This window comes from Mustelus asterias, chromosome 19, assembly GCF_964213995.1.
Source record: "Mustelus asterias chromosome 19, sMusAst1.hap1.1, whole genome shotgun sequence".
NCBI lineage: Eukaryota > Metazoa > Chordata > Chondrichthyes > Carcharhiniformes > Triakidae > Mustelus > Mustelus asterias.
Window position 1 is genome coordinate 78,947,804 of NC_135819.1, and position 17,248 is coordinate 78,965,051.

Sequence of the window (17,248 nt, forward strand, 5' to 3'; positions counted from 1 at the left end):
GCGAATATATCTCAAGAAACCTTCAATGTGTAATAACAGTCTGCAACACCATTAGTAGGACAGAATTATCCTGCTTGCACAATAGAGGCAAAGACTCCTGCTCCCCTGATTTATCAGGAACCATTGCTCCAAGGTGTCAGCAAAGATTAGGTCATAAATAAACACTTGAAGAAAAGGACAAAGAACACAATTTCAAGTGCACTGAAAACATTTTATTTGGTTTAACAAGTTTTAAGAAGGACTGTTGGCAGACTTTAAAGGCCAAATTTTCATCTGAGTACAAAGGTACATTTCAGTGCGCAAATAGGCACGTTTTTTTTTGGGAGACTTTCCTTCATGTTCTCAACCCCACACCATTTTTCTCTGGCTGTTTTGCGAATCGGGAGCGTACAGTGTGCAAAACCCACACCTGTCCCTGACAAGTTTGGGGTCCCCATTTTAAATTGAGGATGAAAATTGGATTTCACCCTGCAGGCCATTTTATTCTGGTAGTGTAGGGTTTTTCCATCGGGAAAAAGATACAAAAGTCTTAAGACACGTACCAACCGACTCAAGAATAGCTTCTTCCCTGCTGCCATCAGACTTTTGAATGGACCTACCTCGCATTGAGTTGATCGTTCTCTACACCCTAGCTATGACTGTAACACTACATTCTGCACTCTCTCCTTTCCTTCTCTTTGAACAGTGCGCTTTGTCTGCATCGCACATAAGAAACAATACTTTTCACTGCATACCAATACATGTGACAATATTAAATCAAATTAAAAAAGGGTTTTCGAAGCCCTTTAAAAGCATACCAGGTTTGAGAGTTTGTGAAGAAAATGGAAAGTCTGTCGAGGAGTCTGGAATATTCTGAAAGGTAAGTGTAGAGTGCTTTCACACCTTGAAATGACATTATTCGGTGCTGTATTGCAACATAGAGTGCGTATTTAATGAGGTGATCAGTATTTTAAAGGCAAGTTGAATTTGCAGTGACATTTGTTCACATGCATTACAGTGCTTAACTAATGGAAAAAGCATCATAATGCAGTGAAGAATGTATCACGATGTCCTGTCAGTCTTTTCCCCCGTAATTTAAATGGGTTTGACTCATTAAAAAAAGGGCCTGGTTTTGACTCTTCAAAAAGAAACTTACCATCAAACAAAGGCCTTTATTGGATGGAATATAAAATATTTCCATTGATATTACATGGAATTTGAGGACTGTACATGGTGCATATTGGGTGAGAGATCATGGGGGAATTCTGAAGGGGCATGGAGGATACAAGGGGGCATAGAGGTGGCATAGGAAATTTGAGGAGGGTATGGACTGGCATGAGGGTGGGCTGGGAGTGGGCGGGGGGGGGGGGGGAAATGAAGCATTAGCTTTAAACTTGTTCGCAGCTGGGATGCGGTGTTGGAGAACTAAGAAAAACCTTCTATCCAACCTGCCTCCACGCCCATACTCCTGCACTGGTTCATGGCTCACAAACTGCACAGCAAACCCGACCACTGTATGAATAAATAAAAATGGTGTGGAGCTCACATATTGGTCAGGTGTGCAGATTGTGAGCCACAGTAGTGCACAGGTCAGGTTTTCCTCAACACACATTCAGCTCCTAAACTACATAAAATTAATAAAACTCAGAGTGCAATAACTATTCTAGATTGCAGGTGAATTTTGCTCGATTTATGTCAATACACTTACACAGGAACATTGGAATTAGGAGTAGAAGGCGGCAAATTCAGCCCTTCAAGCCTGTTCTGTCATTCAATCAGATCGTGGCTGACTTGCCACCTGTTCTCCATATCCTTTTTTAATTAGAAATATATCTGTCTCCCTCTTGAAACCATTCAACGATTCAGACTTTACCACGTTTTGGGACAGTGAGTTCCACAAATTCACCACCCTCTGTGAGAAGTAGTTTCTCCTCATCTCAGTTTTAAATCTACTGCCTCTCAACCTATATCTGTGACCTCTTGTTCGAGATTACCCCATAAGAAAAACATTTGGTCTACATTTACTTGATCAATCCCTTTTAAAATTTTATAAACCTCAATCAGGTCCTTTCTCATCCTTCTAAACTCCAGCGAGTACAAGCCCAAACTGTTTAATCTCTCCTCATACGTCAAACCCTTCATCCCCGGAATCAATCGGGTGAACCTCCTCTGAACTGCCTCCAATCCCACCACATCCTTCCACAAATAAGGAGACCAAAACTGGACACAATACTCCAGATGTGGTCTCACCAACACCCTATACAATTGCAACAACATTTCTCTACTTTTATACTCCAGTCCATTTGCAATAAATGCCAACATCCCCATTTGCCTTTTTTATTACATGCTGCTCATCGCAATGTTAAGCATAAATATACTACTTGCTGCAATTAAGCAAATATATTTGGAACTTGTAATTGAAGCAGCAAATTGTTATTAAGATAGGACACCATAGTGTTCCTTACATACATCACACATTAACTTGATAACCTGCTTATATCCTATTGCGATCCATTACAATCTAATAACTACAAGTATCCCCAAGTCCATTTTCTTTGAGATGTGTCAGTCACCGATTATACAAGTTGATGAATCTCGTCAATGCGTCAGACTTTACAAACTAACAACATTTGAATGGCATACACAGTTATTAATACACAAATCCGTCAGCAATTTGAAGCAAGAAGTCACCCCATGAACTGTGAATCACCACAAGCTTTTGAACAATTTCTGTCTTTCTGCTAAAATTACATCCCATATTTCCAAAAACAATTTCACTTTCTCAGATTCGGAAATGCAAATGCAAGCTGATTTCTCAGACCAAGCAACAAAATTCAAGGCTTCAAACAAAGCCATTAGCGTCTCTTTCCAATTCCACTCAAATATTATATAATATGAATTTTTCATTCAATATCCACACACCACATTACCTTTTGAATCTTCTTTAATGGCATCTTTGTTCTGCGAGTTCTTTTCATTATCTTTGAACAATATGGCAGGTACAAATGCTTTCAGGTCAATTAGGTTTTCATAGAAATTGCGTGCATCCTCATCCTCCCAGATTCCTCCATCAAGGTCATATTCTCCAGGCTTCCCAGGTGTGAAGATGTCTATACCAGTGCCATGCTCTGTTAAATAAAATTACAGAACTTTGTTGTGGTGTGTGAAACAACTGTCATTTAGTGACACCTAGTGGCTGCTCATATAAATCTAGTAAATACATTTCTGTTTGCATTGTATTTTCTACAGTCACATTCTTAGCTGCCGGGTGTATGTTTTTGATAAAACTGCCTCATACTTCAAGGAATCATCGAATTGTTACAGCGCAGAAGGAGGCCATTTGGCCCATTGTGTCTGCACTGATTCTCCAAATGAACATCGTGACTTAGGGCCATTCCCATGCTTTTTCCTCGTACCCCTCAAATTGTTTCAATTTGAGTAATCATCTAATGCCCTCTCGCATGCCTCGACTGAACTTGCCTCCACCACACTTCCAGGCAGTGCATTCCAGACCAGAGCTGAACCACTCTGTGTGAAAAAGCTTTTTCTCACATCTTATTTGCTTCTTTTGCAAATCAGTTTTAATCTGTGCCCTCGCATTCTTGATCCCTTTCCCGAGAAAGAACAGTTTCTCCCTATCTACTCTGTCCTGCCCCCTCATAATTTTGAATATCTCTATCAAATCTCCTCTTGGCCTTCTTCTCTCCGAGGAGAACAGTCCCAACCTCTCCAATCTATCCTCATAACTGAAGTTTCTCATCCCTGGAACCATTCTCGTAAACAAATTCTTGTGCACTCTCTCCAATGCGTTCACATCCTTCCTATAGTGTGGCACCCAGAACTGGCTACCCAATACTCCAGCTGAGGCCTGACTAGTGTTTTGTATAAATAAGTTCACCAATTACCTCTTTGCTCTTGTATTCTATGTCCCTATTAATAAAGCCCAGATATGAGATGCTTTATTAACTGCTTTCTCCCCCTGACCTGCCACCTTCAATGATCTATGCATATATACATCCAGGTCCCTCTGCTCCTGCACCCCTTTAAGAATTTTACCCCTTACTTTATATTGTCGTTCCATGATCTTCCTGCCAAAATGCACCACCTTACACTTCTCTGCATTGAACGTCATCTGCCATCTATCTGCCCACTCCACCAACTTGTCTATGTCCTTCTGTTCTACACTGTCATCCTCAATTTACAATACTTCCAAGTTTGTGTTATCCGCAAACTTTGAAATTGTTCCCTGCACATCAAGCTCTAGATCATTAATTAACATACATATCAAGAAAAGCAAGGGCCCCAGTACTGACCTCTGGTGAACACCACTACAAACCTTCCTCCAGCCAGAAAAAATCCATTAACCATTATTCTCTGCTTCCAATTATTCAGCCAATTTTGTATCCATGTTGCCACCACTACTTTTATTCCATGAGCTATAATACACTTAAGAAAAGTTGTGTGGCACTGTATCAAACACCTTCTTAAAGTGCCTCATCGACCTTTTCTGTTGCCTCCTCAAAAAACTCCAGCAAGTTAGTTAAACATGATTTCCCCTTTAGATATCCATGCTAGTTTTCCTGATCATCCCACATTTTTCCATGTGACTACAATTCTACCCCGAAAAATTGTTTCTAGAAACTTGCCCATTACTGATGTTAAACTGACTGGCTTGTGGTTGCTGGGCTGTCCTCCCAACATTTTCTGAACAAGGACATAGCATTTGCAATTCTCTGGTCCCCTGGCAACTCCCCTGAGTCTAGAGAAAACTGAAAGATAATGACCAGTGCCCCTGCAATTTCCATTCTCACTTCCTTCAATATCCTTGGATGCATCTCATCCGGTCCCTTGTCAACTTTCAGCACTAAAAGTCTATTGAACACTTCCTCCACATTAATGTTGAACCCTTCTAAGAACAGAATTTCTTTGTCTGTCACCATATCCGGGGCAGTGTCTACCTCCTTGGTAAAGTGGGATGTAAAATACTCATTTAACATCTCTGCTATGCCCTCTGCAGAGGCACTTCCAATAACAGAAATATCTTCCAAAGATATGACTTGCATTTTTTTCTGCTTATCCAAATACAGAAGAATACAAACTCTAATGGAGTCAGGACACTGCCACATTATCACGTTCGCACGTTATCCTCTGCCACTAAAACAGCAACTTTCTGATGGGTAATTTACCTTCCTGAGCAGATTTATCTTGGGGAAGTTCAGGCATGTTCTCATCCAACAGATCAGCAAGGCTGTGTGTGTTCGCTAACAGCTTCTGATACGAGGTGGCAAATTCCTCATACTGCTTGTGCCGATCTTCACTCAGCTCTCCTTTCGAATGCAAGATTCGTCTAATAGGAAAAAATCCCACAAAAACAGAAGTTAAAAGGAAGTTTTGGCCTAGAGCTCGATTCTGCTGTCAGGTTAATCATGTGTGATGCACAAATATTATTAGTCCCCAGATAGTTGAAAAATTATGAACTTTGAAAATCAATCGAGGAACCAAATTTGTACACCGACATTTCACTGAAACAGCAAACAGATATATAGCAAGTACTAACTCATTTTAGACAGCCTTTAATTAAAAAAAACCAACATTTGTACGGACAGAACATAATGTATGTGTCATACTAACTAAGGAGCTACTAGAATAATAGAATCCCTACAATACAGAAAAGGCCATTTAGTCCATCAAGTCTGCACTGACTCCCTGATAGAGTATCCTACCCAGGCCCTCTCCCCCCTCCAATCCCCGTAACTCCGCACTTCACCATGGCTAATTCATCTAACCTACACATCTTGGGGCACTAAGGGGCAATTCACCATGGTTAATCCACCTAACCTGCACATCTTTGGACCGGAGGAGGAAACCGGTGCACCTGGAGGAAACCCATGCAGACATGGGGGGAACATGCATACTCCACACAGTCAGTCACCCATAGCCAGAATCGAACCCAGATCCCTGGCGCTGTGGGGCAGCAGTGCTAACCACTGTGCCACCGTGCCAACTTAAGGAACTGTGCAAATATCTATGTGACATATAGATCTTACTGATAAAGCAATCAGGTTTCTCTCTAAACTACTTTAACAGAGCATATTTTAGAGGATCTAAAGCAGATCCAGCAAAGAGTTAATTCTTTTTTGACTGGGATAGTTGTGAATTGATCAACTAAAACCATTTAAACCTTTTCCTACATCGAGGTTTGCAACAAAACATATTACTATAGCTGGCACGTTCTACCCTAAACTAGAATATAACTAAATCAAATGGTTGAAAAAAATTCTGAAGTCCAGTTGAATTCCCACACCGACTTCAGGAAAGTTGGTAACCATTACAAAATTTCCAAACCAAACAAAGAAAACCAAACTTCAAGCTGGATTTCAGTTTAGAAAGAAACTGATTATTCCAAACTGCCTAGTAGTCAAAAATAAATTTGCAAAGCTATTATTTCATAAGGTTCAGGATACCTGTTATGAATGGGATGTGGGGAAAGTTTTGCCTGCAACCCAGCACCAAATATGCCTACTTGAGGCCTTCTCAGTCAACCAGGAGAACAGAAGTCAAACAATAGCGCTAAACCTCATGAGGCCAAGTTTCTGATCGTCAACTTTTATGCATGCAGTATTTGATAACTGTGCAGAAAGATTTGTAGAAAGAGGACTGAGGTTTACTGGGTCACGATAAGTATCATGAACAATGCACCAAATGTTATCATAGAGCATTACAGAAGTGTACAATTTTAACCAATATAAATACTCTACAGTTAAATTATTACATAATACACATTAGGAAGAAAGTTATCGAAGGTGATGCTCCTTTTGACTGAGCTGGGAAATAAGAGCTGTCCAGCAAGAGTGGCTTTCCGGTATAGAATGCTAATTAATGGAAAAAAAATTAACAAACAATAATAATTTATTTTAGTTCAGAAAAGCTCTAATAATTAACTAAACGTCGTCACAGTCAGGACAATCCCCCAAAAATGGCAGTCAAAATGGAAAATAATTGAGAAAATACATTATGGACAGTTCATTCATAGATTAAAGAAAGTCTTACATTTTTATAACACCTGTCATGACAACAGGTGGTTTTGATCGAGTAAATAAGGAGAAACTGTTTCCGGTGGCAGAAGAGTTAGCAACCAAGACACAGATTTAAAAGTAATTGGCAAAAGAACCAAAGGGACGAAGAGCAGAAATATTTTTACATCGGGAGTTCAAACTCGTGAGCGATCTGGACAGCGCTGATAGTGAGAAAGCATTCCCCATTGGTGGAGGAAAACAACGGTTTACAACAATTGGTAAAGGACACAACAACATCAAGAGGAAAAACTTCCTTTCATACATAGTAAGTGATTAGAATCAGGAGTGCACTGCCCGAGGACAGGTGGACACAGATCTAATAAAGGCTTTCAAAAGAGAATTGGATAATTATCTGAAGAGAACTCATTTAGAGAATTACAGGGAACAGGATAGGGAGTTGAACATGGCAAGTTGCTCTTGCAGACAGTCAGCACGGACAAGCTAAATGGCCTTCTTGTGCTCCAATCATTCTTTGATTCTATGAGGTATTAAAATCTGGAATGGACAGTCTGAAGAGGCAGTGGAAACAGATTCAAAATAATTTTCAAAAGGGTAAATACTTGAAAAGAATTTGAGCACCATGGGCAATAAGTCAGGGGAAATGCAACCATTTGGATAGCTTGTTCAAAGTGCTGACATGGGCACAATGTCTGAATTGCCTCTGTCGGTGCTGTATCATTCATTCTATGATCCTATAAGATGTCCCAAAGTGATCTCCATTGTTTTGACATTGGCAAATAATTTGGACTGACAGTATGCAAAGAGACAATGACCAGATAATCTGTTTTAGTAGTGTTCGTTGAGGGATAAACATTGGCCAGGTGACCAGGGAGAACTCCACTGTTCTTAGTGCCACAGGGTCTTTAACGTCCACCTGAGGAGGCAGGCAGAGCACCAGGTAAACAGTTAAGCTGAAAAATGGCGCCTCCAACACTTCCTCAGCACCACATAGAAAGATGGGCCTCGATTAAGTATTCAAGCTTCTGGAAAGTCTCACGGAAAGGGGCAGGGAGGGGATATAAATTCCTTTGACTCTCCCCAGTGCAGCCATTAGACCTTATTTAGTGCATTGATACCAAAATATTACATAACAGTGGGAGAAAAAAGACATCATTCTTGGTAGGAGCAACCTGGCATTTTGCCAGATTGCTTCTACCAGGACTGCTTCAAAATGGTCAGACAACGAACAACACCAAACTACAAGTGTGAAATCAATAATTGCATTGCCGACCATTAACAGTCTAAGAGAATAGTACAAAAAATTTCACATGCCTAAAAAAATTCTGATGACAGGATGGAGATCAGATTTTTAAAATTGCAACACACATGATGGGAATAAGCTAAAATCTCGCTTCTGATGAAAACTGTTACAATAAAACATTGCTTCTCAAATGGGTGAGTTGTTACTTTAGGAATTGATTAAGATAACAAAACATATTCAACAACAAGATGGAACAAATATATTACAAAATGGTAAGATTCATGTTGAATTTGCACAATGTGGAGATGCCGGCGTTGGACTGGGGTAAACACAGTAAGAAGTTTAACAACACCAAGTTAAAGTCCAACAGGTTTATTTTGGTAGCTTGTGTGGCTTTTGCTACCAAATAAACCTGTTGGACTTTAACCTGGTGTTGTTAAACTTCTTACTGAATTTGCACAAAACAGTGGTTACGTTAGTCACAGATAAAGTTTAGCCTGGAATTCCAGGCAACTGATTCCAAACATGGATAGCAAAGGCAAGGAAAGCATGCAGTAAGGATCCAGCACCAAGATTTCAGGAATCAGGACCAAGTAAGGAAGAGTGAAAAATGGGCCTTTTACTGAAAACAGCTAATATCAAGCAGGGAATCAAATAAAGACTTACAAACTTATCAGACTGGATTTGAATTCTCAACATGCACAGTCTGAAAATCACTGCAGATTCAAGGGGGGCATGTACAGATTAGTGATGGAGACCCTGACGTTGCAATCTGCCTCCCAGGAGGACTCCGACACAGGCTGTGGAATACTCCTCTCAAAGACTATTTCCTCGGGTGGATGGAGCTATTACAAGGGGGCATAACTATAGGGTTCATGGTGGGAGATACAGGAAGGATATCAGAGGTAGGTTCTTTACGCAGAGAGTGGTTGGGGTGTGGAATGGACTGCCTGCAGTGATAGTGGAGTCAGACACTTTAGGAACATTTAAGCGGTTATTGGATAGGCACATGGAGCACACCAGGATGATAGGGAGTGGGATAGCTTGATCTTGGTTTCAGATAAAGCTCGGCACAACATCGTGGGCCGAAGGGCCCGTTCTGTGCTGTACTGTTCTATGTTCTATGTTAAGCTGGCAATCATGAGAATCAGTGAACTTTTCTACCCCCACATCACCATTTGAAAACCCTTAAAAGGTTGCACCCTGTGCATCAGTTTTTAACAGCAATGTGATTAATAAAATTTGATGAACAACAGAAAAGATTTCAGGAATCAGGGCCACAGCAATGAAGGGTGAAAAATGGGGCCTGAAAAAATATCTTCGTGGAGTGGGTCATGGTTAACCAGTAGATTTTTTCAATGTAATTTTTAATTTTAAAAAAGTGGTTTCAGAATATTTTAGCTCGTAAATGGCCTCTTTGTGCGTGCTAAAAATTCTGTGGTTATCACCCCATGTGTGCCCCAATCATTAATTAGTTCTGTGTAAAATTTTGGAAAAGTTATTACTACTTTGTTTACTGTTACATCTTTGAAATTTCTTTCATGTGATTGGCTGTTTGGACAGCCTGATGACATGACTGCACTCTGGGAATCCCCAGTAAAGAACGCTGGCTTGTAAAGTATATCGAGAACAAAGCACAATTTGTGAAACTGAAGTTACATCTAGGCCACACCAGGAAGGGTGGCAAGATTGATTCCGTGAAGGATATTAATGAACCATTGGCATGCAAAAATGACTGGTGGATCTTGAGACTAAAATAGTGGAAGATGAACAAACCTCTTTTTTAATAAAAGAGAACATTCCATATGAGTGCAGACACTGATTAACTGGGCCAAAACGGAAGGCAGGCTGAAATAAAAACATTAAAGGCTGGAAATGCTTAGCAACTTCTGCTTTTATTTCAGATCACCAGCATCTGCAGTATTTTGCTTTTGGATGGCAGGGAGGCAGACTGCTTTGATATGGCTATTGCTTTTAGTGATTTGTCATTTCGTATTGTTGGAATCAGAATTGTATTTGTTGGCACGACAACTAAATAAGCATTCACCGCTACTCGAGACGCAGGAGAGGCACATGCAGCTCCAGAGCTGCTGACTGTCCACTCCTATCATCGATGAATATATCTAATAAAATGCAAGGTCAGTAGTTATCAGCAGCAGATTTGGTCGTATTGAAGGTGACGATTAAGGTTACAATATATCAATAGCATGGTCTTGTTTCAATCCTTATGTTGAGAATGCCTGAGAGACTGTGTGTAAATAGTCTCTCTACAGAATGAGAAGAAAAGAAAGACTCTGAAAGTTCCAGCATTTAATTTCTAACTATTTTTAAACACTAAAATCTAGGGGAATTCACGAGATCATTCTAAAGATCATGATGGATGAGGAAGATTCTTCAGCGTGTATAATTCGCCAGCATTTCTGTCGTTGTAATAATTATTGCTTTAGTAACATTATTTGTATCAAAAGGAGCAAAATATATTCGAGGTGAGTAAAAATCAATTTCTGTTACTGTTATAAAACGACCATGACCAGGTGAAAGGAAGAGGTGACATATTGCCAGAAATCTTTGTTTCCCCAATTTGTCACTTTTCTGCTACTTGTGTATGTTGCCAAATTCATGCATCCTTAATACCATCTGATTAGGCAAGATTTGTTAATTCTCATTTTTAGCATTTTCTTATTAGAAGACAGTGCATCAAGTTCACCAGGATTGCCACCCTCATTAATAGGTTCACATTGAATCACAGAATCCCTACACAGCAAAATTCCATCTGTAATGTTAACACTTCTGAAAACAAAAAACATGTAATGGAATCATCACCTGTTCTGTCTCTCCAGATTCTGCAGTTCTCGGTGGTCTTTTTTAAGATGTTTGGTCAGTGAGGTAAAGTACTCTCTCAACAGATTCATGAAGGGCTGCTGTTTCTCAGTGCTGATTATCTCACTGGGAGGGAAGCTGAGGTTGTATTTCTCGGAGGCAAATTTCATCTTTCTGGTCACCAGACTGGCAACATCATCTCCACAATGCCGGCAAAAACTGATGATCACAGAGACATGAGTGTGAGTGTCACGGTCAGCATAAATGATGTTCTTCAGTTGCTCATAGATGAGTGACAAGCCTTCTTTGTCGGTGAAGATCCCACAAATTGTTAGCTCTGCAATGAAGCGCATGTCAGTTCTCAGTTTGCTAATGTTTGGAGTTTTTTCCTCCTTCCTGGCTTCAAAGTGTTTTCTCCAGCCTTGTAGGAGCAATGGCGAAAAGTCAACATATCGCAAGTGAAAGAGGCAGCAAAGGTGAACAGCACAATTCACATCAGATAATTTCAGTTTAGCCTCTACAATGGATGCAACAGCTTCTGCAATGTACTTGCTCAAATTAAGCATATTGAAATCACTGGAGAGGGAGTCTCTTTGCTGCTCAGTAATAGTTCTGAGCTTCTTGACAAACGCAGTATTTTTCTTCAGGCTCGAGTCCAGCCTAGTGAAGAAACTCTCCTCTGGACGGTTCTCATGCGCAATCTGATTCTTACCGCGGAGTTCTAATCTTGTTTGATGACGCTCCCAAGCTTCTTGATGCAACTGATATGCTTCCTCCATCTCTCTACAGAATGAGAAGAAAAGAAAGACTCTGAAAGTTCCAGCACTTAATTTCTAACTATTTTTAAACACTAAAATCTAGGACAATTCATAAGATCATTCTAAAGATCATGATGGACGAGGAAGGCTCTCCAATGCATATAATTCACCAATTCGGAGACATCTAAACACACCATTCTCCTAGGAATCAATTGTTTCTTCAAGGCTGTCAATATATCCACAATTGCATGCTTTGGCAATTACATTAAACAAATAGCATTGTTAAAGACAGGTGATTATCATTGCCTCTAGCTCCAAAAGAATATAAATGGACACAGCTGGAATAGTTGGGGTTGGGGGGAACCATAAAGAGTTTGTAACTCGACTGAGCTGTATGAAGAATAAACTTAAAGATCTACCGGGGGTTTCACCTCCACTACCCTAAATCAGCAGTGAAACTTTGGCTTCGTGATAGCATTCCTCTCTTGGAGCCAGAAGATAAAGTGTTTGAGCCCCATTCCAGGCAAGCAGAAGTTGGAGTGTTGGCTCTCAATACTGCATTCAAAGTTGATACAGAAGGAAGTCTGGTGGGTGTGGGTGCCCCAGTCTCCCAAACTGTAAAGAGTAAGTGGGATTCGTTAACCTTGGTTGGAACCCATCTAAGTTCCTCAAAGAGAAAAACCAGGGGAAAGGCAACTGGAAACCACTCAGCCACTCTTCCCCGGTACAAAAATCTCAGGTATGAAACTTGAGTTAGAGCACAACAGACATACAAACCATACCGAGAAGTTTATTTGACGTGTTGATCACTCTTTACAAGAGGAAGAATGTCCTAAAATAGTTTAAAAGTATTCTTCTCTGGCTTGAATCTACGTCCTGTAGATCTATCGTCGCAGTTCAATTTATAGTAATACACTGGTATCGTTTATACATCCCTACAATTTATACACCATATGAATACCCCTGAGATACCTCCTTTTCAGGTTGAAATGGTCAAGCTTTTCCAATAAGGACTTAGGCCTTGAGAGCAGCCCTCCAAGCCTGCTCCTCCAGTCAATAAGATCATGGTTGATCTAGCTGTAGTCTCAATTTCACCTTGCCATCTGCACCCCATAACCAGAGACTCCCTCATCTATCAGAAATCTATCCAACTCAGCCTTGAATAAATTCAATGACCCAACCTCCACTGCTTTCTGGGAAAGGAATTCCATTGGCCAACCATTTTGAGAGAAAATAAATCTCCTCATCTCCATCTTAGACAGTAGACCTCTTAGTCCCCTGGTCCTAATCTCCTTGTATGTTTCAATAAGATCACCTCTCATTCTTCTAAACTCCAGTGAGTATAGATCCAACCTGCTCAACCTTTCTTCATAAGATAAGCCCTTGATCCCAGGAATCAGTCAATTGAACTTTCCCTGAACTGCTTCTAAGTTTTAATTCTAATTCAATCTTTTCTCATAACTCTTTGCCAAAATGACACAATCTTGCAACAGTAGGAATTTAAATAAGCACCACGAACAAAAACTCTTCTAGCTCAATTGCATTTTTGACAATGTGACAATTATCTGTACCATATATAGCCTCCTTTGCAGCCAGAAGGCTCCTGAAAATTATGAAGTTAACTACAGAAGAGGGAGACCAATCAGTATATCTAGTTCATCCTTCCACAGAAATCTAGTGCTCTACAACAGCATCCAAGTGCCTCTTGAATAATTCCCCTTCCATACCTAAAAGACTATTCTTAGAAATTAATCATTTTGTATGAAGAGCTCCCCATATCAGAACTGAACTTGCCTTTTAACAGTTCTACATTTGACCCTCTTGCTTTAGACTTAGAATTTAACATAGTGTGCTCCACATTATTTTTTAAAATTCTACTGAAGGAACAATCATAGAATTATACAGAGTAGAAGAGGTCTTTTGGCCCATCAAGTCTGCAGCGATACATCAGAGGCACCCGAATTCCCACCTAATCCCATCTACCAGTACTTGCCCCACAGCCCTGAATGTTATGACGTGTCAACTGCTCATTCAGGTACTTTTTAAAGGACATGAGGCAACTTGCCTCTACCACCGTCCCAGGCAATGCATTCCAGACCGTCATCACCCTCTGGGTCAAAATGTTTTTCCTCACATCCCCCCATAACCCCTGACCCTCACCTTGAATCTATGTCCCCTTGCGACTGACCCTTCAACTATGGGGAACAGCTGCTCCTTATCCACTCTGTCCATGTCCCTCAATCTTGTACATCTCAATCAGGTTGCCCCTCAGTCTCCTCTGCTCCAACGAAAACAACTCAAGCCTACCCAACCTCTCTTCATAACTTAAATGTTGCATCCCAGGCAGCATGCTTGTGAATTTCCTCTGCACCCCCTCCAGTGCAATCAAATCTTTCCTATAATGTGACAACCAGAACCTCACACAGTACTTTAGCTGTGGCTTTGCCAAAGTTCTATACAAGTGCTTTTGTAATCTATGCCTCGATTGATAAAAGCCAGTGTTCCATATGCCTTTTTCACCACTCTAACATATCCTTCAGCCTTCGGAGATCTGTGGACAAACACGCCAAGATCCCTTTGTTCCACAAAACTTCCTAGTGTTCTACCATTGAACACTTCACTGTCAAATTGCTCCTTCCTAAATGTATCACCTCACACTTTTCAGGGTTAAATTCCACCTGCCACTTATCTGCCCATTTGACCATTCCGTTTATATCTTCTTGTAGCCCAAGACACTCTGCCTCACTGTTGACCACCCGGCCAATCTTTGTGTCATCTACAAACTTGCTAATCTTGCATTGCATTGTACGAAAAGGGAAAATGCTGGGGTCTGACACTCAGTGAATTGCTCTTGCATTTCGTGCTACCCCCTATTGGACTTTAACCTGGTGTTGTGAGACTACTTACTGTGCTCTTGCAGAGACACAGCACAGACACGACAGGCTAAATGGTCACCTCCTGTGCTGTACCTATTATATGACTCTGTACAGCGAGGCATGCTGAAGTTGTGAAAGGCAAAGTATTTTCAAGTGCAGTCACTTGTAATACATGAAACACAGCAGCAAGTTTGCATACAGCAAAGCCCTACAAACAGCAACAAGATAATGACCGTTATGCATCTTATGCCCCATCACCATTTCCTTTGGCCCTAACATTTGTCATTTAATTACTGTCCTTCACCTAATCACAGAGATTCCCTTTTGTCCTTTTTCTGACCCAGCCCATTCTTAAAAAAAACTCCATTTGAACTTTTCCCAGTTCTGATGAAAGATTATTGATCTGAAATGTTAACACTTTCTCTCTCCACAGACACTGTCAAAACCACTGAGTATTTCCACATCAAGTGTTGGTTGAGGGATAAATGTTGGCAAGGATATTGGGGGAGAAGTCCTCCAATCTTTTATGCCCACCTGGGGGGGTGACAGATGGGACCTTGGTTTAACATCTCATCTGCAAAATGGCCCTTTGATCGCATAACACACACTTAGCACTGTCTATATCATGCACAACATTGCAACATTTTATGATCACCAGTATCTCACATCTTGAATTCATAAGCTCAAGAGATACGAGTTGAAGCATGCTTGGCACTTCAAAATTATGATCTCAAAAGTTCACAGTTGGCTGTCAAGTACTTTAGGGCATCGTGAACTTGTAAAGGGCCCTATATAAACACAAGTTCCTTTTTCCAAATTCTTTCTATGTCATGATGCAGATCTATTCTACCATGGAACGTGGCTTAGAACAAAGAACAAAGAACAGTACAGCACAGGAAACAGGCCCTTCGGCCCTCCAAGCCTGTGCCGCTCCTTGGTCCAACTAGACCAATCGTTTGTATCCCTCCATTCCCAGGCTGCTCATGTGACTATCCAGGTAAGTCTTAAACAATGTCAGCGTGCCTGCCTCCACCACCCTACTTGGCAGCGCATTCCAGGCCCCCACCACCCTTTGTGTAAAAAACGCCCCTCTGATGTCTGAGTTATACTTCGCCCCTCTCACCTTGAGCCCGTGACCCCTCGTGATCGTCACCTCCGACCTGGGAAAAAGCTTCCCACTGTTCACCCTATCTATACCCTTCATAATCTTGTATACCTCTATTAGATCTCCCCTCATTCTCCGTCTTTCCAAGGAGAACAACCCCAGTCTACCCAATCTCTCCTCATAACTAAGACCCTCCATACCAGGCAACATCCTGGTAAACCTTCTCTGCACTCTCTCCAATGCCTCCACGTCCTTCTGGTAGTGCGGCGACCAGAACTGGACGCAGTACTCCAAATGTGGCCTAACCAGCGTTCTATACAGCTGCATCATCAGACTCCAGCTTTTATACTCTATACCCCGTCCTATAAAGGCAAGCATACCATATGCCTTCTTCACCACCTTCTCCACCTGTGTTGCCACCTTCAAGGATTTGTGGACTTGCACACCTAGGTCCCTCTGTGTTTCTATACTCCTGATGACTCTGCCATTTATCGTATAACTCCTCCCTACATTATTCCTTCCAAAATGCATCACTTCGCATTTATCCGGATTAAATTCCATCTGCCACCTCTCCGCCCAATTTTCCAGCCTATCTATATCCTGCTGTATTCAAATTAACAAGAGTAGTGAGTAGGTTTGCTCAGAAAACATTGCATACTCTGGCTGTACCTGAATTTTAAGCACTATCACTGTGCCCAAAAAGGTTGTAATGACATTCTGTATGTGTTCCAGTACGTATAATTGGTGTTGGTCCAAGTTTCAGTTCAGCCCCAAGAGCACCCAGGATGCATAACCAGGAAACTTGGTTAATACAATGAAGATATATAATGCACCATAAAAAGTAATTACCTAATAAATAAAAAGTAGATCCAAAGTACAAGTTAACCCTACATTTATCTGACATGTTTAAAATCTTTGAAACAAGATCTTACCTCTGTCTTGCTGCTTCTTCTTCTCTCTGCCTTTTTTCCTCCTCCTCCTGTTTCTTCCTTTCCTCCTCCTCTAGTTTCTTTTTTTCTTCCTCTTCCTTCTTCCTTTGTTCTTCCTCTGCTTTTAACTTTTCTTCTTCCTTCTTTTTGCGCTTTTCATCTTCCTTTTTGCGTTTTTCATCTTCTTGCCTCTTCTTTTTCTCCTCGGCTGCCTTCACGGTTTCCCTTCTGCTGCCAGCTTTCAGATCATCCCTTCCTTTTTCCCGACTGGAGGTGGGCCTCCTCTCAGCAGCAACTTCCTTGTCTTTACTGCTTCTGTTCTCGTTGTTGAAAACTGTAACATCCTTATCTTCCATGCTCACAGACTTGTTAGGCTCTCCTGATGTTCTGTCAAAAAACAAACAAGACAGGAAACAAGGAATTAAAACAGAAGATGCTGGAAATAGTCACAGGTCTCGCAGTACCTGTGGAGTGGTAACAAAGCAAATATTTCAGGTTGAAATC

At 41.0% G+C, this 17,248-nt stretch overlaps 1 protein-coding gene across 7 annotated transcripts in view; it reads right to left on the reverse strand.

Moving 5' to 3' along the window:
- upf2 (UPF2 regulator of nonsense mediated mRNA decay) overlaps positions 1–17,248 on the reverse strand; it is a 136,131-nt gene that overhangs the window by 107,839 nt on the left and 11,044 nt on the right. For all 7 annotated transcript variants that reach the window (XM_078235946.1, XM_078235941.1, XM_078235945.1 and 4 more), the window contains exons 4-7: positions 16,748–17,131; positions 11,080–11,859; positions 5,166–5,326; positions 2,910–3,107 (exon numbers count right to left, since the gene is read on the reverse strand). In XM_078235946.1, coding sequence (XP_078092072.1) covers positions 2,910–3,107; positions 5,166–5,326; positions 11,080–11,859; positions 16,748–17,100 — 1,492 coding nt within the window. In that variant the 5' untranslated portion in view covers positions 17,101–17,131. The remainder of the gene's footprint in view (positions 1–2,909; positions 3,108–5,165; positions 5,327–11,079; positions 11,860–16,747; positions 17,132–17,248) is intronic.